Raw genomic sequence first — 27,924 nt, 5'->3', positions numbered from 1 at the left:
TTTTCCTTAAAAGACTACTCAACAAACATTGTATCAAGCATCTTATACAGCCTGGACATTAGCCTCTAAAACTTGTGGTCTTTCCTCAGCATTTTGAAAGGCTCACTATGGATGTATACTCTTTGTAAGGGAGGCATGGTTTCACAAGTATGACACTAACACAAAAGGTACAATTTGAAAAAAACCTTTATTGAAGTTTCAATGGGTTTGGAGAAACTCCTACTTTGGCCTATAGCTAAGATGGAAGTAGTCTCGACCATCAAATGATAAATAAAACAGTCCTAGTAGAGTTCAACAAATCAAAATGACCTATACTAACAAAACCTAATGCCTACCCTATATCTTGTACAAAAACTGTGAAAAGCAGAATGTGTATGTAGAGGAAAGTTGGTGTTCAAAATATAAAGAATAAATGTGGCTGAGTCAGCTCTCCCCTCCTTGTTGGACAGCACAGAGTAAGGCGGTCCCTGTAGGCAACATGACACACTCTGGCTCAGGCTCTTAACAGAAAAGGCAGTTCCAGACGTGGATCGGGGCCTGCCTGGCCTTTCACGTTAAAGTTTTACTTTCCACTTCCCAAAACACAGTTTACCAACAGTTCTTGTTGGTCAGCCTCAATCGGGTTCGGACCTCTCAAAGCAAAGGTTTGTGTAGGTTGCCCTTAATCAGGCTCGGACCTCTTGATGTAAAACAAAAACACTTGCAGGGGTTTCCTTCCCCAAGCTTATTTCACTTCCTTTAGGGGTTCCCTTCCCCTCTCTTTTTACACCTTTTGTCTCCCTCAGTTGGGCTCGGACCATTTCCAGATGTCGAAGACTTTCGATTGCGCATGGGTTTTTTCTACTGACCTCTGCAGGAACACTTCGACTTCCAGCTTTCAATTTACATTCCTTTGTTATTTGCCCCAGTGCTTCCTGGTCTGGGTAGTTCACTGTATTATGCACCAAAGTTCAACGTTTACCTTTCTACTCTCCTCTTTTCTCTGGGTCAATTCCAATCACCTCGCTTTTACCGTTCAATCGCTTTATCGCTCTAAGCCTTTCACATTTCATGGAGACTTTAGGATGGGCTACTTGCTTTCACCGGACCACCCCATTACTCAGGATCACTGTCTTTACAGCTATCGTTATTTCAAGGTTCATTCAATGGTCTGCCTTTCTTTGCATTTCAACCGCATGCCTGCAGCCTTCAATTTTGTGATATTATGTTGCCACGTAAATCTTTCTTCAGCACACCGATCTCTCACATCGTTTGCCAACTCACCGGCTGTGTACGTTTCTTTTGCGTCTGTACTGTCGTTCAGTTTACCAGTCAAGGTTAGTACCACAGGCTTGATCTTGCCTCCCCAACTCTGCCGTTCACCCGGGAGGGTCACTGGCATCCTTGAAACACAATGCAGCCTTCTTGTTTGGGATTTGCCATTCTCCACGTATCTTTCGCTGCCTTTTGGAGGCAATGACCTCCTGCAGGGAACTCCTGGGGGTCTCCACCCATGGCTGTCGTTCCTTGATTGGTTGCTCGGCTCCAGTAGGTTCGCCTTCACCCTAGAGGTTCGTCTCGTACTGGTGTTCCACCTTGCTCAGAGTGTTTCTCAATGTTTGGCATTTTCTCCATGTGAGGAGAGCTAATTGGTATCAGATGTATGCACTTCGAGTCAATTGCCTGACTTTGCCGGACCAAATTAGCGGGACACGTCCAATATAATGTGGAATAGTTAGCATTATTACTCTCGGTCACCCTCTTCCTTGGCGCAGTGTTTGTGTGTAAACGGGGGGGAAGTTAGGACATCAAAGAATCCTATGTAATAGGAGGGATCATGGGTGCGGGAAAGGTAGGAATACTGTGTCTCGCCACTGGCTGCCCCACCCCCACTCTTTGAAGACCCCTCACCCAGGTGATCTTCCCGCACTGGTCCACCCCCATGGCCTGGATCCAAAGGCGATGGCTTTGCCCAGGCTACCTGAGAGAGAGATCCCCGGAGACTAGCAGGTGAGACAGCCTTTGGTTTTTCACACGTTTCTCTTCCTTCTAGTCCCCCTGAATGTATTATTAGCCAATAATTGGGTCTAACCTCTCCAAGGAGCATAGCAATTTGTAAACAATTAAGCTTATATGCAAAAATGTTGATTCCCCCTAACAGACTCCCTCCTTGAAGATCTCAAATGATTTCTTCTAGATGGAAACATTTCCCTGTTAAATGCCTTCACAAAGATGAATGAAGACATCTTGCATGGACAAGTTTTCACCTTAGCGACTAATACCCTAAAGATTCAAAAGAAACTGTACGAATGAGGTTGGTCGAACGCAATCGAGAAGATCTGTACTTATTCACTTTATAAAGAGTATTCTTACTTTCTTAGGATGAAGGGTTCTCAACCGAAGTATTACATACTATTGCAGACAAGCAAACTAAGGACCTCCTATGTGGGATTCAGATTTAGCTTGGTGCCTAGAGGTTCTAGGTCCGAAGTTGGGCCGGCATAGGTCAGTGAGAACTTGAAGGCTGTGAACTCCATTGAAACAATAAAGCATTTGATAAATGCTTGCTTAATGGTGTTACCAATGCACACACGTGCATATGTTATATGTTCGCTTACAATTAATTCTCCTGGTTCAATTGAATCATATCTAATTCAATGAAATTACAAATCACTCAACGAAGTTCAATTGGTTGAATTTAATGGGAATGGAAGATCCTTCAACATCTGTGTAAATAGAGTTACATTTCAACCAACACGTGTTTCAACCCCTCGGGTCTTTCTCAAGGCTGAACAGCATTAAATAAAACCATAAAAAAGAGTGCAAATAATTAAATTAAATGTGAACAAAAACAATGCATTGTTGTGTGGTATATTACATGTCAAATATGATGTGCAATAAGATTCATGCGGAGTAGGTCAATCATTTGTGATATACCCAAGTTACAAAGTTTTTACGATTCATATCACAGGTTGAATTGAGTCATTGATTTGTAGGAGAGAGCAGTTTTAGGGGTTAAAGAGGAAAACAGGTAATCCAAACACAGAAGAAAAGACATAGTGCCTTTGTTTTTAAGTAGCTCATCTCTTAAGACTCAGCAAATTTTATTGGTTGGTAAGGATAATCCCCTTACCTTAAATTAGCTAGTGATTCGCAATCATGGTTCTGTTGTTTGGTGGACTAGATTGTCCTTCGTTATCCACATCAATTCTGAGAGAATTGAATAGGGAATACAATTTCTATAATTACACCTACAAACTCAGAACGGTTTCCAAATATTATATTTGTCATAGATGAAATAAGTTAGGATTAATAAGATCATTGTTTTGTCCTCCCTCTGTTCCCCCTCCTTGTCTTGTTGCCACTATAAAACACTTGTGTACAGGTATGTTATAAATGCCATATCATATATCATATCATATTATGACATATACTCCAATATAACAACTTTTTTTAATTACCACGTTAGTTGATCAACTATAAGAAAATAAGAGACTGAGGAAAAAATGCAATCTGTTAGATTGCATGAAATTGGCTTTAAATTTAGCTGTGATAGTGTGATAGAATCTATCATTATAAAACCATTTTACCTTGTATTGTAGATTGGGGATTTTATGCATCCCACACGTGTTCAGCATATGGTGTTCCGCATGTGTACCCGCATTCGCCAATTTGTTTTTTGCTTTATATAGTCGGCATGACGTCTAGCCATAAAGGATTTGAGAACTTTGCATTTTTCAAAATATGTTCATGATTGTACTGATCCTGCCATTGAGTCCCTCTGGTTTAGACTCATGAACGGGTACCAAGTTTTATTGATTCTAACCATAACTCTATTCCTAAAACGATTGTATGAAATCTTGGCCTCCTAGATTAACCATGTAACAGAGTGTTGTTTTAATAATATTTATGCATCATATGGTTTGTAAATTAAGGTTTATTGGTAAAGATTTATTATTAATTATATGCAAGTTGTTTGTCATTACTTGTTTCGTAATCTTTCTCTTGTTGTAAAAGGTTTGTTTTAATAAAGCAAAACTCAGCAAATAAATCAATCAATCTGTATTATTTTAGATTCCAATTTCTGCGTTATATCCTTCAGTTACTGCCTGAAAAAGATCATGCTGGCGGTGTTGGCGCCAGTCTTGTTGATTGAAATTTTCATATACTGGTATTCCTGTTTTTCAAAACGCTTTGAACTGGCTCAAATTGCAGCAGTGCTATTAATCTGTAATTTATTTAAGCGGGTCCCTGCGTCTTTTTATAGACAATCCCTGTATTGTTTACCAATAGAACCGAGAATTTATGTCAAGCTTTTGTGCTTTATTTTGAAATGCTTACATGGACTTGCTCAAACTCATTTATCAATTAAGATTAGTCATTATTCCACTTCTAGACTTCAAATTCGCAGCAAACAACGCCTTTTGGTACTAGGTTCTCACCAGTGGAATGCACTATTTCTTTGCGCTCTTCTGATTCCCTTCCATTATTTAGTAAAAACCTGAAGACCTTTGTGTTCACGTAATCAGCGTTGGATTTTTTTCTTCTTTTACTTCCTGTGCCTAGATGCATTTTATTTTGTTAGAAGCGCGATATACATTCGAAAACATAGACATAACGCCTGCTCCCAGCTCCCAAGTGCTTTCAGCAGTTCCCCTACGGGGAGAAATCTCTCTTCATGCAAACAGTTGGTTTCTGTTGTGTTTTTCTCACTCACTCCAATTAATTTTTTTATAACAAATTTTATTGGTTTTACAACACAAAAACCACTGGTCCAAGTCGGGCCAGCACATAACAATACAACAACATTAACATTTGATGGTATATGTGCTCATACAGATTGCATACAATGCATATTTCTTCACATGTTGAGATCTCCGCCGCATTTCATTGTGACTCCCGCTAACAAGGCCATGTGGTTCAAGGGTTCATACATTGTCTTCCCAGCGTTGCCAGATCTTTTCTGCTTTTTCAGGACATCCCCAGGCTCTATATACTCTTTTTTTCGATGGCTATGCAGATTTGTACGTCTGTGATCCACTGGTTTACCTGTGGCGTTTGTGCCGCACCCCAGAGCTGGGCTATGTTTCTTTTGATTATCGCAGTCGTGGTCATAAAACATAAAAAAAAAAAAATGTTTCTCATATCTGGGCAAATCTATTTCACTGTCTGCCCCTAGTAGCATCAGTTTAGGATCTCTGGGGATTGTTTGCCGCAGGACCTTCGTGAGGATATCACAGCACTGTTGCCAGTAGTGACTGATATGCGGGCATTCCCACAGTATATGGAAGAAAGTTCCTGCTCCTTCACGACAGCGCAAACAATTAGATTCCGTTATTTTGCCCCAACTATACAGGGCTACCCTCGGGTAATAGACTCTGTGGAGTATTTTAAGCTGTACCAGTCTTAGCCTAGTTGAGATGGCGGTTTCACGGGGGTGCATAAGAATTTGTACCCAGTCTTCTGGCATGATCTCCCCAACGTCCTCCTCTCACTTTATTTTCAGCCGTGTCAATTCTGGTGTGGCAAAGGAGGGTATAACATTGTACATTACTGTGGTGACCTTTGCTTGGATTCGGTCTTCAATTATGTTACGTTCCAGTGGAGTACTATCCGGCATGTTGGAAAGGACAGGAAGATGTTGTTGTAGTGCATGTCGCAACTGTGTATAGTGATATCGTTCTGACTCCAGGAGGCTAAAGGACAAAGCCAGATCTTCATAGGATCTAATGTTGTCATTTTCAATGATGTCTCCCACTTTTCTTATATCACACCTGATCCATGTGGGCCATTCTGGCAATTTGGTTATCTTGGGGAGGTTCCTATTGTGCCATAGGCGATGTAGTGGTGTGACCTTGTTGTCCCACCCCATAAAAGCATGTGATTCTCTCCAGATGCGAGGTGCCTGCGTAGCCATATCTCCGGGGCCTACTCTGGGTATTGCAACATATAACCTCAGGGGGGGTGATGCCCTCACATGTGGTAGCGTGGGTTCCGCATGCAGAGCGTCGTTTATCACAGACATTTGGCCGGCCCAGTAGTAGGATTGCAGCCTTGGTAGGCCAACGCCACCCTCCCATATCGATCTTTTCAGTGTCTGGAGAGCTATTCTCGGTCATCCACCTCCCCATAGAAGTGTTCTAAGTATGCAATCGATTTTCTGGAACATATGTAGAGTGGGGCGTTTTGGAGGATGTATAGGTATCGAGGGAGTGTTAGCATTTTGAATAGTGCTGCGCGACCTAACAGGGTCAATGTTAGGGACTTCCAATGTTGCACATCCCCCTCAAACCGGTCTGTTATGGGTTGTAAATTATTGGACGTGTATTCCTTAAGATTTCTTGTGATCTTGATACCCAGGTACTGAAAGTGGTCCCGGGGCATTCTATATGGGCAGGCCTCTGGGGGTTCCACGCCTCGCTGGTTTAATGCGAATATTGTAGATTTGGACCAGTTCACCCTCAGGCCACTGAAGGCCCCATAGTTCTGGAGTAGTTGTGTCACCACTGGATATGCTAACCTGGTGCCGCGCATATATATCAACAGGTCGTCTGCATATAATGACACCCTATCCTCCCAGTCTAGTCCGCCCGGGATCCCTTTCCATGTGGGTGCGTCCCTGAGGAGCTGGACAAGTGGTTCCATGGCCAGTGCAAAGAGTAGGGCCGACAGGGGGCAGCCTTGTCGTGTCCCTGTTCCCAAGGAGAAGGAGCGAGATGTCCAACCATTTACTCGGACCTCAGCCATCGGTTCGTTGTATAGTAATTGAACCCAGGATAAGAATTGTTCCCCGAACCCCATTTTGCGCATGATCTCCCAGAGTGCCCCCCAGCGGACAGAGTCAAATGCTTTTTCAAAGTCAATTGCAAGGACTCCTAGGGGAATATTCAGGGTCTGGGTGCGTTCAATGGCTAAGTGTAGTCTTCGGATATTAATTCTCGTAGATCTGCCAGGCATAAAGCCACACTGGTCTGGGTGAATCAGAGATGTTATGACCCGTTGCAGGAGTGTAGCTAACAGTTTGGCCAGTATCTTCGCCTCGGTATTTATGAGGGAGATTGGTCTATATGAGCTACACCTATCTGGGGGCTTATTTGCTTTGGCTATTACAATTATGGTGGCCTTTCTGAGGACCGCCGGTAGGCTGCCTGTGGTTCGAGCTTGCTGGTACATTTTGAGTAGATGAGGAGCCAGTTCATTACCCCCTATCTTCTTCCATGTCTCAATGGGAAAGCCATTTGGCCCGGGTGTTTTCCCGGATTGGAGTTGCATCATGGCTGTTATGATTTCATCTTCGGTAATTTCTTTCTCTAAGGTGGCAATTTGTTCAGCATTCAAGGAGGCGAGAGAGATCCGTTCCAACATAGAGGTCTTGGGGGTAGGCGCTGGTGCTTTATATAAATCCTCGTAGTACCTTGCGAAATCTTCGGCTATCTCCGCATCTGCGAGACATGGTTCCGCCCATTGGGACGTGATCATTCTCACTTGGCTGTGTCCTTCATCTCTCCTTTCGAGCCAGGCAAGCATCTTCCCTGCCTTGTCACCTGTTTCGTAGATTCTGGCTTTCATTGCATTATGTGCTTGTTTTGCGTTGTCCAGTGCAATGTTTTGGAGTTTTTTCTGTGCCAGGATTAACGCCCTGTTCGTGTCAGCGCAGTCTTGGCGTAGATGCTCTGCCTCTGCTAGCTCAACATTTGTTTCCGCCTCCTTTATTGCTTCTAGATGTTGTTTCCTTTGTGCTGTAGTCCAGGAGATTATTTCTCCTCGTAACACTGGTTTATAGGCTTCCCATAGTGTGATAGGGCAGTCCACCGAACCCTCATTCAGCTCAAAGTATGTCGTGCTAGCTTCTTGTAGGCGTTCCACCAATTCAGGGGAGCCCAGATGGTAACTGTTCAGTCTCCACGCAGGCGGGGGGTTCGGTTTACATGTTGTTATTGATATGAGTAGAGGGGAGTGGTCCGAGATTCCACTTGGGAGGTATTCCGCTTGTGTTGCTGTGTGTATTATGGCTGCGGGTACAAAGAAGAAGTCTAGGCGTGATAACGATGCATGTACCCCGGAATGATAGGAGTATTGTCTCTCTCCGGGATGCAGGTCGCACCACACATCCCTGACGCCGAGTGCCTCCACAAATGAGGCTAAGTTGGTTTGGCGGGTGGGGTCTCTGCTACGTAGATGTGTAAGATCCTCTGTGTTACTCATGACATCGTTAAAGTCACCCCCAAGGATTAGGACATCGGAGGTGTCGTCGGACATCAGAGGTGTTATGTCCTCAAGCAGGGTTGCCTGCAGTGCGGGCGGGGCGTAGATCGCCAGTAGGGATAGCGATTTGTTCCATAGTGTTCCTGTGGCATATGCAAATCTGCCTCCGGTATCCTGCGTTATTTTTGTGAGGGTGAGTGGCAGTCTTTTATGCACAAGTATCAGTACTCCTCTGGCTCCCATTGTGAAGCCTGCCTGTGCTGCTGTGCGGTAGTTTGAGCGGTGGAACAGTGCGTTGGAAGTGCCCGCCAAGTGAGTTTCCGTCAGGAAGGATATGTCGGGCCATGCCTGTTCAACAGTTGTCGCACCAGTCGCCTTTTCAGGCTGTTATCTAGGCCGTTCACATTCCAGGTAAGAAGTTTTAGAGTATGAATTTTGTCGGCCTGCAGCGGTATTTCAGTGGTCGTGGTCCTGGGTGCCATCACGTCTTCCTGGGAAAATGGTATCACCTATATTCATCTTGTGGCGGAGAATCATCAACCGGTATTTGGTCATTTTCTAATATCTGTATGTTTGGTATTCCGTTGAGCTTTCCCATCTTCTAAGTTTATATCCAACGCCCCGCACCCCACACTTCGCCCCCAACTGAAGTATCTGTCGCCCTTTCATAACTTAGTAACTTAGTCGCAACTAAACTGACTAACTTGCGCTTAAACTAAAGCATAAACTTTCTATCTTAGATCAGCTCCGTACTGTTTGAGCCTCACAGTTTGTGTGTATACACTGAAGCTTGGGAACCTAGTACTCTTGCTCGCTGATGTGTAGTTGCTTCCTCGTTGGGGGGGGGGGTAGCTCTTCTTTGGCTGCCAGCCATTTTGCGTTCTTTGATACTTGCTTCCATTAGAAGCAGAGGGTCCGTTATGTTCCGGTTACAGTGGTTGTGCTATTTTCAAGTGTTGCCGTACATTGTTATTCGTTTCCTTGCTGCGGGATTGCATCCTGTTGTTGTTGGGGTCTGATATCCTGTGGCCTCTCAGGATGTGGTCTGTTGCGTTCGCCCCTTGCTTTCTTTCTGGCGGTCCAGTCGCCTTCTATGTGGTTTTCCGCCCAGTTCCACGCTTCTTTTGGGTCCGTAAAATAAACTGTTGTACCATTGTGATAGATCTTTAGCTGGGCGGGGAAGATTAGGCCATATTTCGTACCCATAGCCTGCAGTCGTTTTTTGAGTGGATCGAAGGACTGGCGCGCTTTTTGCACTTCTTTAGTGAAGTCAGGGAAGAAAGCTATTCTAGATCCATTATAAGTGACAGTCCTTCTCGCCCTTGCCATCTGTAGCACAGCATCTCTTTCTCTATAATTTAGAAATCTCGCGATGACCGTGTGTGGTGGTGCTCCTGGTATAATCTTACCCGTTGGAATGCGTTGCACCTGCTCTATGGAAAAGAATTTCAAGAAGGATTTTGCGTCATATATGTCCATGAGCCACTCTTCAAGAAAAGGTTCCATACTTGCTCACTCTGCCTTCTCAGGAAGGCCAAGTATACGGATGTTATTGCGCCTGGATATTCCTTCACTCTCGCCCACTCTTGCTTCCAGGATTTTAATACGGTCTAGCATGCCAGACATGCCTCGATTGACTCCACGGAGGCCATCCTCCGTTTGAGAGATACGTGCTTCGGCCTCACCAGTGCGTGAGGTTAGTTTTTGGAGGTCGTGTCTCAGTAGGGATACGTCCGGACCAATGCTGTCCATCTTCTTCTCCATGGATGTTCTGGAGCTGGCGATGGCACTCATGACATCTCTGAGGGAGATGTCGTCTTCCATGTTGTCAGGGTCAATTTATGCCGGCTGTTCCGGTGAGCGAGAGGATGGTGTGGTGGCTTATTGGTCTATCCTGCTCTGTGTGGTGGTTCTCCTGGGTTTATCTTTCCCCATATTGCCTTGGCGTTGTTGTGTTACTGTGCTCTCTTTCGGTTCGTGGAGGCAGGGGGCCCCGTAGTGATAGTTCGTCGTAAGATTGCGGGCTCTTGAAGCCCAAGAGGGGACTGCGCTGGTCAGTTGCCCTTTTTGTTACTCTCTTCCCCCACTCCTTACCTTTGCCCCGATATCTGGGTCCTCAGAGCCGCCTTTACTGCTATGAAGGAGAATTAGCAGGTGCTCTATGCAGAGCGGAGCGCCCGCATCCATACCAAGGGCCTTGCCAGTTGTGTTCAGGGTTGTAGCGTGTGTGTCGATGATCGCCAGGGCCTAGGGACTCCTGAGGGCGATTACGTTGTCCATGCGGAATATGAGTTCTATGCGTGTGAGATTAGCTTCCACAATGCCACACCAGAAAAGTAACTCAGAGTTTCGTATGGCTTGATCCGTAATCAGGGGGCGCAGCGCTCCACCCGCACGTGTGAGGGTGCAGCCCGTGGGGGAGCTCAGGTGCTCCGGAGTTTCCTGTCACCTCATGCGTTGGGTGCTCGCTGGTTATATGTCATGAGTTACCACTTTAGGGAGGCATAATTGTAGTTCACCGATATTCAGCCGTATTTATTGTTGTGATGCTGACATGTGTGTTTCCGCTGTCTTGTCCCTCTTGTTTCTCAGTATATTCTTCTTCAGCTTGCAGTGTGGACTATTTACTGGTGTTTCCTGCCCCTGTTGCGGGTTATGTCCATTTCTTTGGGGCTCTCCCAGGCGCCCGCGCGTTTCACCCCATTGGTATGAACTTAAAGTCTGGGTGGGGTGTCCCCCCTGCCACCCATTGTTGTTAATATATCCCCTTTGCTCACGTCGTGTCTCCCGGCTCGGGGGAGTGCTTATGCGGCCTCTCCGGATTATCCCAGGTCCTCCCTCAGTCGATGGTTCTGGGCCGCAACGGGGATCTTTGAGGCCCACCGGGTCTTTACAGCCGTTTTTTATGTGTTTGTGTGCCAGGCTGGCAGGCCGGGGCCCACTCTCGCTATCGCCACCTCTTGTCTCCCTTACAGCAGTGGCTCTCCTAGCGGCCCAAGGCGGGTGCGTATGTCGGTGCTGCAGTGGGGAGGGTCGCTCGCGCAGCCGTGTTGTAGGACCTGGCAGCAGTCCAGGCCGGTCCCAGCACCGCGTTGGGTTATCCAGGAGGGCTGCGGTGGTTCTGCTCGCTCTGATGGCGCCGCGGGAATGACGGTGTGTCTCCTTGTTGGTTTCCTCGGACTACCAGGCTGTTAGGTCACCGGACTCTGTGTGCCCGCTCTTGACAGCTCGGCTCTGTCGCTGCTTTGGGGGTCTCCACTCTCGGGCGTGTGGAGAGGAGTATTTCATACAGCAACACACAGCCGGAATGGCTCGGCACTAGGGAAGGCAGATGTGCGCTGGCTCCGAGCCGTTGTCTCCTCTCCACAAATACCGGCTAGGTGCTCGGTCAGTTCCCTCTTCAGGCTGGGTGCGGGACAGGGTTGCCGTGCTCTCCATCTCCTATATACTTAGGCGGCCATCTTGGATACCATCCGTGGTCTGCTGCCTGTGTGCACCGGGAGTCGTATCTTCCGAATCCCGCACCGATTCTGGTCTGCAATGTCCCGACTCGGTGCAGCAATGTCTCATACGTCGCTGCAGTATTTTTCCAGGCTTATCGTATATTTTTAATGTCTGGATGAGTGTAGGATTCGGCTGGCGGCCGGGAGCGACGAAGGATCACGTCCTCATCGTACCCCCGCTGGCCACGCCCCACTCACTCCAATTATTAAGCGTGCGTGCAAGCATGCCCATTGCATTGAGACATGTTACGTATGTCATAAAACACTATTTTAATGACTATTGTTGGCATAGTGTCAAAGTGGTCAAGGAGGGTCCCCGTTATTACGAGGGATTTATGTTGCCCACACCATATTGATGACAGGGGGTTGCAAATCCATATGAATAGAACGGAGTTAATTATGGATGAGATATGTTACTTTTAGTGTTGCAGTCGTTTAGAATGTATACAAATTAGATCTTTACACACATAGAAAGATACAATATTAAAACTGCAAATGCAACACAAACACAATCCAAACAATGGGGTGCTGTGCTCCACGGTTAACTGTTGCATATGGATTCTAAGTACCAGGGACTTTTTTGATGGAAAGAAGAATGGGTTACCTAGTAAGAAGGTCAGTGTACGAACAGGACAAGGTTTACAGTACTGCAAGGAAACAGATGTTATCTCGCCATTTGTTTTAAAATCTTTACATGGGGTTAGTCATTTGTTTGGTGGTAATAAACATGAAGCCCGAGGGCAGGGTCTGGCGGTTAAGCGTTTGTCTGGGTCATCAGAGGCTGTACGTGGCTGCATCAATTAGAAAGTCTTTTAGAGGTGCCAGGAGTCTGGGGAATTGAGATCACAATCAGTAGCACAAAGAAAATCCTGGTTATGCAGACCTTTCTCTATTTGCTAAAACACATAAGCGGGCCATGTGCAATCACAAGTAAAGTTAAAGGCCTTAGGTCAGTTATTGCTAGCAATGAATGATCTTTTCAATACCAATGTGTAACCATGTACTGATGTCATGACCTACTACAGACGAATCCCAAGAAGGTGTGTTTTGGTTATGATATTAAGATGATAAGCAAAATGAGACTGGCCAATGAAAATGGAAGAATTGGGAAATGATGGGATTTCTTTGAAGAGATTTTCTCCAATCATATTTGGGTGGATTGTAATAAAGTATCTAGGCATGTTTTAAATTGTTGCAAAAAGTATATAAGATGCCAACTGATGTTGTATTGTTGCTTCTTAAGTGGTGGCCCTGTTTTGGGTTAAAATGAACGGTTCATTCCCACATTAGAACTCTGTCAGTATCATATGGTGATGTGTGACATTTTACATTAAATTTTACAATGGTACTATAAATTAAAGAAAGAATACTGTATAACCATTCACTGTCATTTTCGTGTTTTTTCCACAGGGTGACATCAACGAGTTTGGAAAGGTGTTAATGCAGGGCTCCTTCAGCGTGTGGACCGGTCATAAGAAAGGGCCGACCAAAATGAAGGACCTCGCCCGGTTTAAGCCCATGCAGAGGCATCTATTCCTATATGAAAAGGCCATTGTGTTCTGCAAGAAGCGAGAGGAGCATGGGTATGGATATGATAAGACGCCCTCGTACAGCTTCAAACACTTCTTGCAGGTGAGCACGGCTTGTAGCAGACATGGGAAGAACAGCACAAGTGCCTGTGCTGTAATCACCTGTACCGAAGCACTGCTTGGTCAATGCAAAAATAGCTAATGCCCAACATGTTGGTTCATCTAGCTACTGTGGGCCACTTTTCTAGAACAATATGGGCCAGTTTAAGAAGTGTTGAGGCATGGCATTGTCCCAGTGTGGATTTATATGCACTGTTTGCTACAAATATTACCAAAAAGACAACCCCAGGAAATTCATACCATGCCGGCCCAAATACCTTCCAGTAGCACACTAGGCGGGGCACTAGCCAATAAGGGAGCTTGGAATGGGGTCTGTGCTCTCTGGTATGAATTAGTGCTCTGAGCTGTGCCACAGCTGCACACCTGTTTCCCTTTGGCTCCATTGTTCTCTCCCTTCTCGTATCGCCATTACTACCCGCAAGTAACTACATGCAGATGCTAAAGGCGAAGTAAAAAGTTAAAAACATTAAAAACCTATCTTCAGTCCTCCGAGCCACGAAACAGGAGTTTTCCTTCAGTTTCGATACGTAATCAACACTGAAGACATGACTCTTGTTTCCAATGCGGCATTGCAGTGCCAAAGAGAGGTAGGTTTTCTGGCATGGATTCACATGCTCATGAATATTCCCCGTCGTCAGACCGGGAATCCTCGGTACAGAAAAAAAATCAGTATCAGTTTCGTTTCTGATCTGTCTTTCTTAGTAGTAACCAATCACTGGTCTCTGGGTCATACTGCCCCCAGCCAATGACTGCCCTCTCCCTAAACCCCGCCTCTGGCAGGCATCCTCAGATTTTTACCACACGTTCAAGTGTTGGGAGTCCTCGTGCTGTAGCTCTCGAGCTTTTGCTGCGTTTTCACGCTTTTTCAGGAGATTTTTCAAATTTTTCAGTTAAATTGCGCCTCAAGCTCCACCGTTTCTACACCCGATCAACGGGGACCCGTTTCAGAGTTTTCTACGCCCCTTAAGGGTGAATATTTCATCGAGTTACGCTTTTGGAGGATTCCAGAAGTTCCGAGGCCTACCCTGGACATGGCCCAGGAGAAAGGAAGCTCGACGCCCGGGAAGCTGTTCAGGACCTGCCCTGGATGCCAGCTTTCAGAATGTGTTCAAGGAGGACGAGCATTTGCTATGCCTCTACTGTCTCCATGAGGACAAGACGCACGTGGAGAAGGACTGTGCGTTTTGTGGGAACATGTCGGAGTGGACCATGAAGGATTGCCACCTCCGTCTCGCCAACTGGCTGGAAGGGAAGAGCCCGTCAGGCGAGAAGAAGAAAAAGAAGTCTGAGCGGTCTTCTAAGTCCTATGAGGGCGCCCCGGCGACAGGGGCCCAACAAAAGGCCAAGCACCGCAAGTCCACGGGCAGCGGGAGCGCCGAACGGTCGGGCTCCTTGGCTGCCAGGCAGGGCGCATCCTCCCCGGCGCCATCAACCACGAGCCAATGCTCTGGCTCGGGTAAGAGGAAGTCCGAGAACCCAGCGAAGCTTCTGGAGAGGCCCCGGTCGATCTCGAAGATTCCGGCACAGGGGGAGCGAGGCTCGGACCCTCCCCCCAAGGTGAAGGCCCCAGGCATACAGAAGGTGACGATGGCCTTAATTCACCCTGCTAAGACCTCGATCGAGAATGTCGCAGCGGCCCTGGCTCAGCCTGTGGAGGCTACGCCAGTGGAGGCGACCTCAGGATCCAGATTCTCCCTCCCAGCGCGGAGGGAGTCGTCTTTCAGGCCCATCGAGAAGACCCCCGCGAATTCCCCATTGAAAAAGGAGGGGGAGGGGCAGGTGGCCATCGTGGATACGAACACGACCTCTGAAGAAGAGCTCATCGAAGTCGTGGAGGAGGCCCAGCCCATCGGGAGGGATCCCGTCGAGGGCGACGACGAGAGCGACGATGCCGCCGACGAGTTCCTCAAGAGCCCTCGCGCCCGTCGTTTCCGGTGCCGCAGGACTCTTCAGCGGCCATTTAGTCAGCGATTCAGTCCTTATGCTCGGAGATAAGGACAAGGTTGCCCCTCCCCCCGACGTAGGTACCTGAGCCAGACCCGACGGGGGAACCGGAACCGGGACCTTCGGAAAGTCCACCGCATAAGAAGAGGAGGACGCATCCTCTGCCACCTTTCCCACCTCTGCGGCCTACTCTGCCTTCCCCCCGGTCTACTACCCACAGGGATGATACAGGCACGGACACGGCTATGACAGGTACAGATGATGACGACGGAGGCGACGGCGGGACATGTCCCCCGTCGCCCCCTGTTCGGGCGTTCCAGCCCGACGAGATTGGATCCTTCCATGCCATGATTTCCAGGGCATCCGAGCTCTTCCAGCTCTGCCTCGAAGAGAAGAAGAAGGAAGGGTTCCTTTACCAACGGCGCAAGGCTAAAAGGAAGACGGTCCTCGCTGTACCACTTCTTGATGACATCTGGGATGAGGGGCTCGCCCTCATCAAGAACCCTGCCACGGCACCTGCAAAGAGGGACCGGTACGAGAAGAAGTACCGGGTCCCCGACGCTGCCCCTTTGTGCCTTCGAGCGCAACCTACCCCGGATTCGATCGTCTCGGGGGCGGCAAAGAAGAAAGCTGGGGGGGGGGGGCCTCGGCCTCGTCATCAACTTCCCCGCCGGACGGCGAGGGCAGGAAGCTGGACACGATGGGACGACGGGTCATCTCATCCGCAGCGACGACTATCAAGGCGGCCAACGCCCTGGCTATCGTAGCCCGCTACGACAGGGAGTTGTGGTTCAAAATCGCCCCTCTATTGGACTTCCTTCCGGACGCCAAAAGGGCTGAGGCCCTTGAAATCTTACAGGAAGGTGAGATTGCTTCGGACCACGCCATCACGGTGGCAACGGACATCGCCGACACCGGTTTCCGTCAGTTGGGCAACAGCGTTTGCCTGAGACGATGAGGATGGCTCAAGGTGACGGATTTCCGCCAGGACATACAAACCAAAGTTTTGGATATGACCTTCGACGGGAACAACCTGTTTGGGAAGGCGGTTGATGAGTCCGTTCAGGCTATCAAGACAGACACGGAGACTGCCCGGGCACTGGGAGTGCTCCAACGACGACGGCCGTCCTTTCGGAGCTCCGGAGGCAGACAAGGTGTCTCCAAGGGATCCGGCAGTGGCTCCTCGATGTACTGCCAAGCGGCAAGATCTTCGTCTCAGGAGGCCTACAGGGGACGCGGCAAGTCGGGTGGTGCCCGTCGTCGTCGACAGGGAGGTCAAGGAGACAAGGCGGCCTCCAAACAAGATTGAACCGACCCTGGGGTTGGGCCCCTGCCGAAGCAACCCGGTGGGATGCCGGCTGATGAAGTTCGTCAGCGTGTGGGAGTCCATCTCCACCGACCGTTGGGTGCTGGACGCCCTGGCCCAAGGGCACGCTCTCGAGTTCCGGAAGAAGTGCCCTCGCGTTCCACCCGTGGCCAGGAAGGAAAATCACATCCCTCAACTACTGTTGGAAGTAAGGGCGATGCTCAAGAAAGGTGCCATTGAGCTCGTCCCAAAGAGACTTCGGGGCTCCGGAGTTTACTCAAGGTACTTCCTCGTAAAGAAGAAGACAGGAGGATGGCGCCCCATCCTGGACCTGCGACGACTGAACAAGTACATCAAGGCACAGAAGTTCCGGATGGTCACCCTCCAGCACGTGCTGGGACAGCTGGAGGAGGGTGATTTCCTGTCGTCGTTGGACTTGGAGGATGCGTACTTCCACATCCCCATTCTAAAAAGACACCGAAAGTTCCTCAGGTTCGTGGTCCAAGGGCGGCACTACCATTTCAAGGCCCTCCCGTTCGGATTGAAGTCGGCACCCAGGGTGTTCACCAAGTGCCTCGCACCTCACGTCTACCCCTACCTGGACGACTGGCTCATCCGGGCAAGGACAAGGGAGCTCGCCGTGGAGCACACTGCGAAGACCGTCCAGCTGCTCATGGACCTGGGGTTCTCCATCAACTTTCCAAAATCCCACCTGGTCCCGTCGCAAGTCGCCCTGTTTCTGGGAGCCAAGCTCGACACAGTGGCGCGGCTGGCCTCGCCGTCGGAGGAAAGGACCAGGACCATCCTGGGCAAGGTGCAGTGTCTGCTGGCCACGGACATGGCCAGGGTAAGATCTATCAAGTCCCTCCTCGGGATGATGTCCTCCTGCATTTATCTGGTGCACCTTTGCAGACTTCGGATGCGCCCCTTACAAGAGTTCCTCGACGCCCGCTGGGTCCAGTCGACGGACAGCTTCGAGGACAGGATCCCACTCAATGAGACGTTCCGTCAGGCGATCCGTTGGTGGGGTACCCGCTCTTATCTGTCGGCGGGCATGGACTTTCAGACCCCAGCTCACCAGGTGACGGTGAGGACGGATGCCTCCCTGGAAGGTTGGGGAGCGCACTCTGGAGATCTTCACGCGAGAGGCCTTTGGCTCCGGGAGGAGAAAGCACTCCACATCAACATCTTGGAGCTCCGCGCAGTGTTCTGGGCCCTCAGGTCTTTTCTTCCATCCCTCAAGGGCAAGGTGGTGAGGATCTTCACCGACAACACCACCACAATCGTCTACATCCGGAAGCAGGGCCGAACCAGATCCCCTGCCCTATCCAAGGAAGCCCAGGATCTGTGGCATTGGGCCATCGCCCAAGGGATGTTTCTGGTGCCTTTTCATCTGGCAGGAATAAAAAACACCATTGCAGACTACGCCAGGATCAAATGGATCGACTCTTCCGATGATGGGGCGAATCCCAGATCGATCTCTTCGCGATGGCGACAAACTCCAAGTGCCGGAGGTTCGCCAGCAGGTTCCCCCAGCCGAGGAGCATGGGCTATGCTTTGTCGCTCCCCTGGGACGGCCTATTTCTTTATGCGTTCCCTCTGTTGCCGTTGGCTCCGGCTCATCAACCAGCTCAAGAGGTCCCGGTGCAGGATGATCCTCATCGCACCGGCGTGGCCAAGACAGAACTGGTTCCCGGACCTTCTGGACGCAGATCTTCAAGCTGCCGATGGACGCAGATCTTCTCTCCAGAGAAGGAGGCGCCATTCTTCATCACAACCCAGAGTCGCTGAACTTGCAGGCTTGGCTCCTGCATCACTAGAGTTTGGAGGGTACGACATCCCAGCCGACTGCAGAGAGGTTCTTGTAAAGGCCAGGACGTCCTCAACTCTCAAGTGCTACGGACATAAATGGAAGAGGTTCTCTGTCTGGTGCCGTGCACAGAAGATTAACCCTCTGCGGATTACGGCCCCTCAAGTATTGCCGTGCCTACTGTCATTGGCCAAGGCTGGACTAGCTCACGCTTCCATCAAGATACATCTGGCCGCCATCTCACGATACACCAGGACTACGGGACGGGCGTCCTTGTGGTCTCATCGGCTGGTGAAGGAATTTATGAAAGGATTGTTCGGATCATTCCCGCCGGTGAAGGCCCCTGTCCCGGCGTGGGAGCTTAACGTGGTGCTGACCAGGCTCATGGGGGCCCCATTTGAGCCTGTGCATTCGGCACCGTTGAAGTTTCTGTCGTGGAAGACAGCTTTTCTCGTGGCCATCACCTCCGCACGACGAGTGGGAGAGATCCAGGCCCTATCTTGCAAGCCACCATACTTGACTTTTCACGACACAAGGGTGGTGCAGAGGACGCACCCCTCCTTCATGCCCAAGGTGCCGTCAGACTTCCACCTCAACGAACCCTTGGTGTTGCCAGTTTTCTTCTCTTCTCCTTCGTCGCCGGCTGAGAGGACTCTGCACTAGCTGGACATAGCTAGAGCGCTGAAGTTCTACGTGGACCGCACAAAGAGTTTTCGGAAGACATCACAGCTGTTTGTAAACTTTGGACCTGTGAATCAAGGGAAGGCTCTCTCGAAGGCTTCCATTTCCAGATAGCTCTCCGGCTGCATCATGCACTGTCACCGGTTGGCAAACCGACCGCTGCCCGGCCGTCCGAGAGCCCACTCGACCAGAGCGATCGCTGCTACCACGGCGTTCCTTTCTGGTGTGCCCCTGCTTGACATCTGCAGGGCTGCGACGTGGAGGTCGACACACACCTTCACAAGATTCTACTGCATCGATCGGGACTCCAGGGAGTAGTCCAGGGTCGGCCAAGCAGTGCTGCGCAACCTGTTCGCTTAAGGTGAGCCTGGTGAGGAGGTAAGAGACGCTTAATGTTGAGTGTTTTGGTATTGCTTAATGTTGAGCCTGTTGCCACCTCCAGTGGTTGTGCATGTGTATACTGCTATGTATTTTTATATTCATGAGAATGTGAATCCATGCCAGACCCCATGCTGGAGAAGGAACAAGTTACTTACCTGTAACTGTTGTTCTCCAGCATGGGTCGGGTATGGATTCAAATGCGAACCCTCCCGCCTACCCCTCTGCGGCTCTTCACTTGGTCATACTGCCACTTTACTGCTACCAAATCTGAAGAAGGCTGCCAGAGGCGGGGCTTAGGGAGAGGGCAGTCATTGGCTGGGGGCAGTATGACCCAGAGACCAGTGATTGGTTACTACTAAGAAAGACAGATCAGAAACAAAACTGATACTGATTTTTTTTCTATACCGAGGATTCCCGGCCTGACGACGGGGAATATTCATGAGCATGTGAATCCATGCCAGACCCATGCTGGAGAACAACAGTTACAGGTAAGTAACGTGTTCCTTTCATAAAATCATGAAAGAAGGGAAGAATATCAGAAGTAAAAATACATGAAACAATATGTAAAAAGGTTAGAAATCGCAACCATTAAACAATTAATGAACCTCATCCTAAAATCAAGGTGACACAGCTTCAATGTTGCATGATCGTAATCTTCTTTAGGCTCGCTCTCCATGCCCACACGAGATGCTTACAACTAGCATTAACTGCCAACACATTGCTGGAATTGAGGCAAGCAGAAATGGCCTCATTGGTTGTCCAACAACCTTAGGCCAAAACTAGTTGCCTTAAATATTGTACCCTCAGTGAGAGTATTGCTGGGCAAATTAATAAGAAGTGAACCATATTTTCATTCGCATTTCCACACATTGGGCACGCAACAGATACATTTGCATTCCAAATGTGGCGAAGGGCTGCAACCGGTAGTATTCCCAACCGTAGCTTGGTGCACAGAAACCTTTCTGATTTCGGGAAGACATGTTCTAGGTAATTTTCATAGCCCTCTGTCACTTTTATGCTACAGTAATGTGTCAACAGTGTGGATCTTGCCACCTTAGCATGATTCTCCCGCCCACGCATTGGCAATGCTGCAACCTTTATCACTGCCTTGCTGGATTTGGTCATGCTGCTAGGGCTGGCCCATTACTCTCCCAGACACAGGTCACCTAGCAATCCCATTACGTGCACACCCCATGGAAGGGTTAAACCCTTGGCTGATTAATACCACCCATCAATGAATCTTTATATTTTTGCAACTGGCAGTTTGACCGCAATCGACCCCAATAATAAACGGGTCATAATTGGCATGTTTGTTCTATCTGATGCATCCATATTTCTGAGAATACAGACAGATTTGGCACGGATGATGGTTACCTCAAGATATTTTTAAGATATTTATGTAGCACAACAGTAAGTGAATACCTGCATGCCCCCACAACTCCGCCCTGTATATAGCGGCTTGTCTCGCTTTATAGTCTTCAAGTGAGATGGGCACTACACCATTACCTTGTTCGTTCGTGTATCGTGAGAGGGCACCACTATACCTGCCCAATGTTATCCTTGCCTTGCCTACATGCGCAACTAGAGGATGGCATTACCCTCACTCGTAAGTAATCGTATGAATCAACCTGTTCAATCAAACCCTCCTCCAACACTATCCCTGGGCCTCATAACTTATTCATAGTGCTGACACAGAAAACCGTGATTTAGTTTTAGACACATTAAATGCCAGTCCATTTTCCCCACAGAATTTCACAAAAATCCTCAATTGTTTGCCTGCGCCGGTAGGAGTTAATGATAATAAAACCGTGTCATCGGAAAACAATTGGGCCGGCATCCTGTCGCTAAATAGAGTGAGGGAATCAATCTGGGAGGCCAAGAGCTCATTGAATATTGCATTAATAAAGATACAAACTAACTTGAGGGCAGGTACACACCCCTGGAGTACCCCTTGCTTAACATTAAAATTTCTTGTAGTGCTGCCATTCATACCCCAATGGACAGCTGCTGTATTTCCCAAATATAGCTTCTGGATAGCATCCAGAAGCTTTGCCAGAATTTGCAGCCCTCTTAAAATCATCCCATAATCGGCACCGGGGCACTGTGTCGAAAGCCGTCTGCAGGTCTAAATAGGTCGCATAGACCTTCATTTTCCTGAGGACAGCGCACTTCTCATAGACCAATCTTAAACGCAAGCTCTGATCAACAGTACTCAACCCACCACAGAATCCTGCTTGACGATGATTAATTATATGATTATCTAAAATCCAGGATTCCAGGAGGGCAAGTATGGCTCTTGCGTACATTTTACCCTCTGAATCCAGCAGCGATATTGGTTAGTAATTAGTGGGGACTACGCAGGGCCCCTTTTTATGGATTGGCACTTTCTCGGCCTGGGCCCATGATTCTGGTGCTACATTGTGTGTCAATATGGCATTAAATAGCTTGGTCAAGTAGGGTATCCAAATGATGGCATACAAGTCTATTTGGACTTTGTCCGGGCCAGGGGCTTTCCCCAGCTTCTGGCTACAGATGGCTCTACCTACTTCCTTGTGTGTAAGCACAAGCAGTGAATGCAGATGTCTCCCTCTGGAACAGCCTCCCTACCTCTCTTCATCTTGAGCCGGACCTCCTCAAGTTCTGGAAACTCCTCAAGACTTTCCTCTTTTCTTCCTCTTTCTCTCTCCCTCTCCCCTGCTAATCCCCCCTCGTTCTGCTAGTTTCCCTCCCTCCTTTCTCATCCCCCTTCTTCAGTTACTGGTCGCCTGGTGCACCTACAGAACCTCACAGGTCCCAGGCTCCCCCGCCAGTCCTGCTGTTGCCTCCAGGCCTTTGCACAGTGCTGGCGCTACTGCAATATGCTCCATGATACAGGCAACCACTCTGCACTTAACCCTGGTGGCCCCTGCCGGACTGGGCGCACTTGTCCCCCTCCCTTGCACTTCCTGTTCTGCACACTTACTCAACCTCTAATGTTCTAGGCCGAGCAAGTCTGTCTGTCCAATCCTCCCTCTTGTCCGCCCCCCCTAGTTTTAGTTGTGCTTGAAATGCTCATGCACAGGCGCATTGTATGACCAACCACCAAGCAATCTGAATTGTTCGCCAGACCAGTACTGTAGCTCATGATCTGTATGTTCCCTTCCCCCTTTCTATTTTTCTCCCCTCAGCCTTTATCAAGCACTTCACTAGTGGAAATGCCTCTGTGCCTAGTATGCTAGTTATTGTTTTTAGATCGTTTGGAATCGTCAAGGCCTAAGAATGACGACTGTATTCCCTTGTTCCCTTCCCGCCTTGAAGCACTTCACTTGTGTATAAGCGCTATACAAATAAACAATTACAATTATCACATACAACCTCACTCAGGCTATGGACCCCATCCTCTCTGGTACCATCTGATGACATTCTCTCTTCCTTATATAATCCAGAGAAATGTTATACTCAAGTGGATTCAGTGATACAGCCCTGCTTGGTGTCATGCCCATTTTTATGCCTCGCCCCCGTTACACTCCAAAAGCCCCTTGAATCCTCTTTGCCTATCGCCATTAGCAAGGCATCCCAGTTGCCCTTGCACGAGGCCCTTTTCTTATCCCTTAAGAGTTTTCGAAACTCTATTCTTGCTCCCCGCATATTAGATGTGCCAAATATACTTCGCGTACGAGCCTCACTTACCACCTTACCTTTGCCATGCCTGCACACGGAATCGTACCAATTAGTCCTGACATCCACAGATTTTCGTAGCAATTTCTGCGGCCTCGAAAAGAGGGGCCCCAGCTTCCCAGTCAATCCTTCATGAAGATTAATTAGGGAAGCAGGATCATGTAAGTTCCCAAGGGCAATCTCGTCCAACAGTGGAATAATATCCTGGTACACCAGAGGCAAGATATTGTCCAGGTCCAGGTTTCCCCATTTTATTTTACACCTTGCGTGCCAATTTAACACCAGTCGGACACCCTCCTCTGTATTCGAGGAGTGGCCAGCATTCAGCCAGCCCACAAAAGATCCCTTTACCTTCAGGACAAAGGGATGGTGATTACTTTCAACCCTATGCTGAACGCTAAAATATTTAATAAAATGCCATGCGTCAATATTTACCAGAATATAACCTATTCTGCTTTTGGCCTGGTCATTTTCAAAGATAGGTATCGCCCGGTCATCCCCGGGAACTGCCCATTGCAGGCCGTAAGATTGGCTGAAAACATGAGTATTGCAACTTCCTCTGCATTCCTATGTTGTCTCATTGGTTTCGGGGAATTGAGGCTACCTATCCTCCAGACTATCTTCCTCATCAAGAACATCTCCCATACACTCCAAGGGCTCGTACTGGACGTTCAAGTCACTCATAACTAGGATCCTCATCGGGCCAGGTGAACTGGTGAATACGCTTAATAGCTTTTGCTATAAGGTCTACACTTGGTCTAAGGAGCCCACTGGTCTAAAGATTTATTACGATGATCATTGAATTGTCTTTGAGTTTTAGGTACATTTCCAGTAATTCTGGGGTATCTCACTCCAACACCTGTATCAGTGTGTATAATCCACATCCACCCAAGTCGACAACCCCCTTTTTGGATGGCCCTTTTTTCCCTTATGTGCTGGAATTGGAAAGCTGGCGCACCCTTGCAAGTGAGGGGCCTCAATCGCCCAGGTTTCCTGCAGGTTCATAATACCATGTCGCTGGATAAAACTCAGCCAATCATTATCAATGAAATACTTATTCACACTAGCAATATTCCAGGATAAAACACACACCCCAGGCCTTTGATGGTCAAGGCTTCCAGGACACTGGTGCGTTCCATGTTCCCCCGCACTGACACCTATGGTCTCCAGTACCCTCACCAACAGCACCTGGTCCTTGCCCTGGTCAGGGTGTCAATCCCATCAATCCACAGTATTGCCGGAAGACTCCCGGCTTAACTCAATCAACGTACTCTGAATTCTAGTTTGCCCATCCATAGGGGGCTTCGCACTTTCACAGCCCGTAGTGCAAGCTCCCATGATAACCATTTTGGTAGGTTTTATTGGGACAGGCTGAAATGAATATCTTCCCCCTGACGGGCCAAGGGGACGGCGAGCTGACAGGACAAACCACTGTCACCCACGCAGGCAATGTCGGAGGAACTTCTTCTGCCAAACACTCCTGGTACCCTCAGGGTGGCACCATTTAGATTCTGATGGCTAAGTGGCACGGATGTAAGGACCGCTGCCCCATTGCCAGGATGTTCTGGACCATCTCTGGATCTCTCATTCATACTTTAATTGAATTCTCGCCTTGCAAACCTGCCTTTCTCACGCAGGCAGCAATGTTGGTTCGAATGATCGATAAACATCCCCTCCTTACCCTCAAACAATGGGTGACCTTGTTGATTAGGATATCCCTCTTCTCATGATTTACATCCGAGGGTTTGGGTACATTCACCAAAAAGAAGCAATCAGACATTACATTCCTGCTGATGTCTCTGCCTAACATGGGTCGAGTTCACACGGGCCTGTGTTTGGTTGATTTTATTTCATAGCCCTGCCCAAACGATCGCAAAGGTTCAGTTGTTTGAGCTTCAGTAGTCTCCTTGGTGGGCCGCACGTATTACTACCAGAGTTCTTATGCCACATCCCTTTAGGCCCCCCTACCAACCATAGGAACTCTTTCAGCCATCCCTACCTTTGGCACAGTCCACTCCGGGGCAGGCTGCTTATGTGGAAATAGCCCCGACACCACCCTATTGAGCTTTCTCAATTCAATCCTCAGTACCTCATTTCTTTCTGCATCAATGCCCCTAGCAAAGATACCTGCTTGAAACCCCCACTTGTGTCCAACCCTTTATCCATACCAATGAAATCATTGGTTTGATGTGGTTGGATATCAGTGCACCTTGATGCATGGGTTTCCTTCTGTACCTGTTCTCTCAAGATTTCAAACCTATTAGTAATTTGGAAGTCAGGGGGGTATATTATACATTGGGTTACATCCGAGACAGGCACACCTTCATCCTTCACCTCCCTGCAATGGGACAGTTGTTAGTAGATGGTTTACCTCGACAAGGACATTAAATGATTGCCCATCTTGCTGATTAGGATGCTTGGGAACCTCATAACCAGGAACAATGTTCCCCACTTCCAACAAGGCAGCCATCCCAATTTGAGCTAGTTTGAGATGTTCCCAGGATATTCTTGGCTTTATCCCACATCTCCTCTACACTGAATTTTCATGTGGGATGATTTCTTAACCTTGACCCTACGGGAGCACCCACTTCCTTTTCGACCAGGGAAAGCAATTCATTGTTAAAAAACACACTACAATTGGAATCCATCTTGGTTGTCTTACGAGTTCCCCGCTCGCTCCCCTTTCCCAAAACGAGGAACCACCCTACTAGTAAGGCTAGGCTCCTTGGAGTTTATATCATGCATGCACCCAGCGATTTCATGAATCGTGGCGTTAGCCTCGTCCATACGATCGGCGAACTTTCGGGCTCGTTTCCCAGTAGCATGGTGAAGCGGTGCCCTTGCAGCCTTCCTCCGAGACAAGAGCTATGCGTAGTTGATTAGGGGCACACGCTATACAGACAACAAAATGAACGAATGACAACCGATCCTGTGCCTAAGGAATTAATTGGTCAGTTTGTGCAAAATGGCAATACACAAAAAACAACTACCAATATCAAGTAACCACCAATAAAACCTATAGAATTGTTAAAATTGTCAAAAGTCACGACTCCCCACAATAAATACTTTGTATCTCAAATTCCGGTTTGCAAAAATGAATGGCTGGTGTGTCCTTACAACAATAAAACAATTCATCAATGTCCAAGATTAAGAGTGTAAAAAAGCAAATAAACTCTTCCAGCAGTTATGATTTTATTCGAATCTAGCCCAACTCCCGTGGGGATACGTGCTCAGGGCAAGGCACGCTGGACAGCTGTGGAAGGCCGCCGTAGTCTGTCCTGCAGCACTATTTACAAATTGCACACTGTACACTGCTGTGACTATAGCGCGGTGCGATCTTGCTCACCAGGCACAGCAAAGGCAAGCAGTGAACTCCCAAACCACAAGGCACTCCAGCAATGGATGCAAACAATCCTCGAAGCTACTCCAGGCCAGCACCAGGCAACTGAGCCCAAAGCGTCAGGAAGATGAAGTCGCCAGATGTCTCAGGGTCAAGGATCCTCTTAGAATATAGCAACTCAGCATCCCCACTGCCCACAGGGCTCCGGGGGTAGAATGGATGAGCAAAACCGCCCAGGGGGGGGGGGGGGGGGACGGTGGCGGGCGTGTTGCCGGAGGCCTGAAAAAAGTTGCGCACGAACAGAAGAGCCTGCACTGACATTTGTCCATCGTTCGCTGAGCAGCTATGGGAGGTGAATCTAAAAGCAGACTAGGCTACTAACCTTGGTCAAAAGACAATAGAAGAATGTAAAGACACCTGTATATATGGTAGGTTGGTTGGGGATCTTCTGTATTGCCCAGCAAATTAGATATTAGCAGTCTCCTCATGCCCAGTAGCCTTTGTACATGTTTTAAAATACCCATAAATAGCAGATATGGACAGTTTCCACATATATATTTCTACAACGGCTGTTGCTAGTTCCCAAATGTCCACTAACCGGATGTATTGGCAGAACCCAAATAACTGCTTACTAGAGTCGCCAGCTACGAAATGCCTATTGACGGGTAACATAAACCAGTGACGTGTGTTAATAGATTGCCCTTGCCCAGTCATAGATTACTATCTTCTATATCTGTAGCAATATGTGTGGCCAATTGCCAAGTAACAGTATCGTACTTGATCCCAGTGAGCAGTAATTGGGGTATCCAGTCATTTTATTGCAAACAAAACAGTGGTACATTTCAGAGCGGACTATAACACTGAAAAACAATGCAAGCATGAATTAAAGGGCAGTGGGGTAAGGGGTTAAAATGGGTCGGATGGGACTGGGGTAGTGATAAAGGGTTAAAAAAACAGAAGGGTGCAGGGGCAGAAGGGATACCCCAAATAAAAACAATTCAGCGTTTTTCAGTGTTTTGTCTGCGATTAAATTCACCACTCAAATGTGCAGCATCAGTTGTACCAGCTTCAGAAGTACAATATTAGTACAATATTAGTATTGCTGGCTTCATGTGCCCAATATCAGTACTGCCAACCTCGAATGCTCACAAACAGGTATTACTGGTTTCAAATTTCCAGTAGCAAGCCTGGCCAATGTTCTCATAAGCATAGCATGGTTGGAAGCTTCACAAACTCAGTAGCCTGCTAACTTTCTTCTGATGTCCACTTACAGAATATATTGCCAGTTTCACATGGCCAGTGAAAGGTACGGCTAGTTAACACGTGCCACATAGCAGGGCTTGGACTCATTCTTTCTCACTGATGCTCACTTTAGAAGTGGATTCATGGTAAATATTTTAGTGGAAGAGGCTTGAAACACACATTTTCCAAGACACAGTGGAGTACCCAGCGCTCTCATTTATTTATTT

At 48.2% G+C, this 27,924-nt stretch overlaps 1 protein-coding gene across 3 annotated transcripts in view; it reads left to right on the top strand.

Annotated features, from left to right (window-relative positions):
• Positions 1-27,924, top strand: part of MCF2 (MCF.2 cell line derived transforming sequence) — a 1,935,885-nt gene that overhangs the window by 1,448,539 nt on the left and 459,422 nt on the right. For all 3 annotated transcript variants that reach the window (XM_069612795.1, XM_069612794.1, XM_069612796.1), the window contains one exon: positions 13,098-13,319. In XM_069612795.1, the coding sequence (XP_069468896.1) occupies positions 13,098-13,319 (222 nt within the window). The remainder of the gene's footprint in view (positions 1-13,097; positions 13,320-27,924) is intronic.

This window comes from Ambystoma mexicanum, chromosome 5p (assembly GCF_040938575.1).
Source record: "Ambystoma mexicanum isolate Mex_15411 chromosome 5p, UKY_AmexF1_1, whole genome shotgun sequence".
Classification (NCBI taxonomy): Eukaryota; Metazoa; Chordata; class Amphibia; order Caudata; family Ambystomatidae; genus Ambystoma; species Ambystoma mexicanum.
The sequence above is the reverse complement of the archived record's forward strand: the minus strand, read 5'-3'. Positions and strand labels throughout refer to the sequence as shown.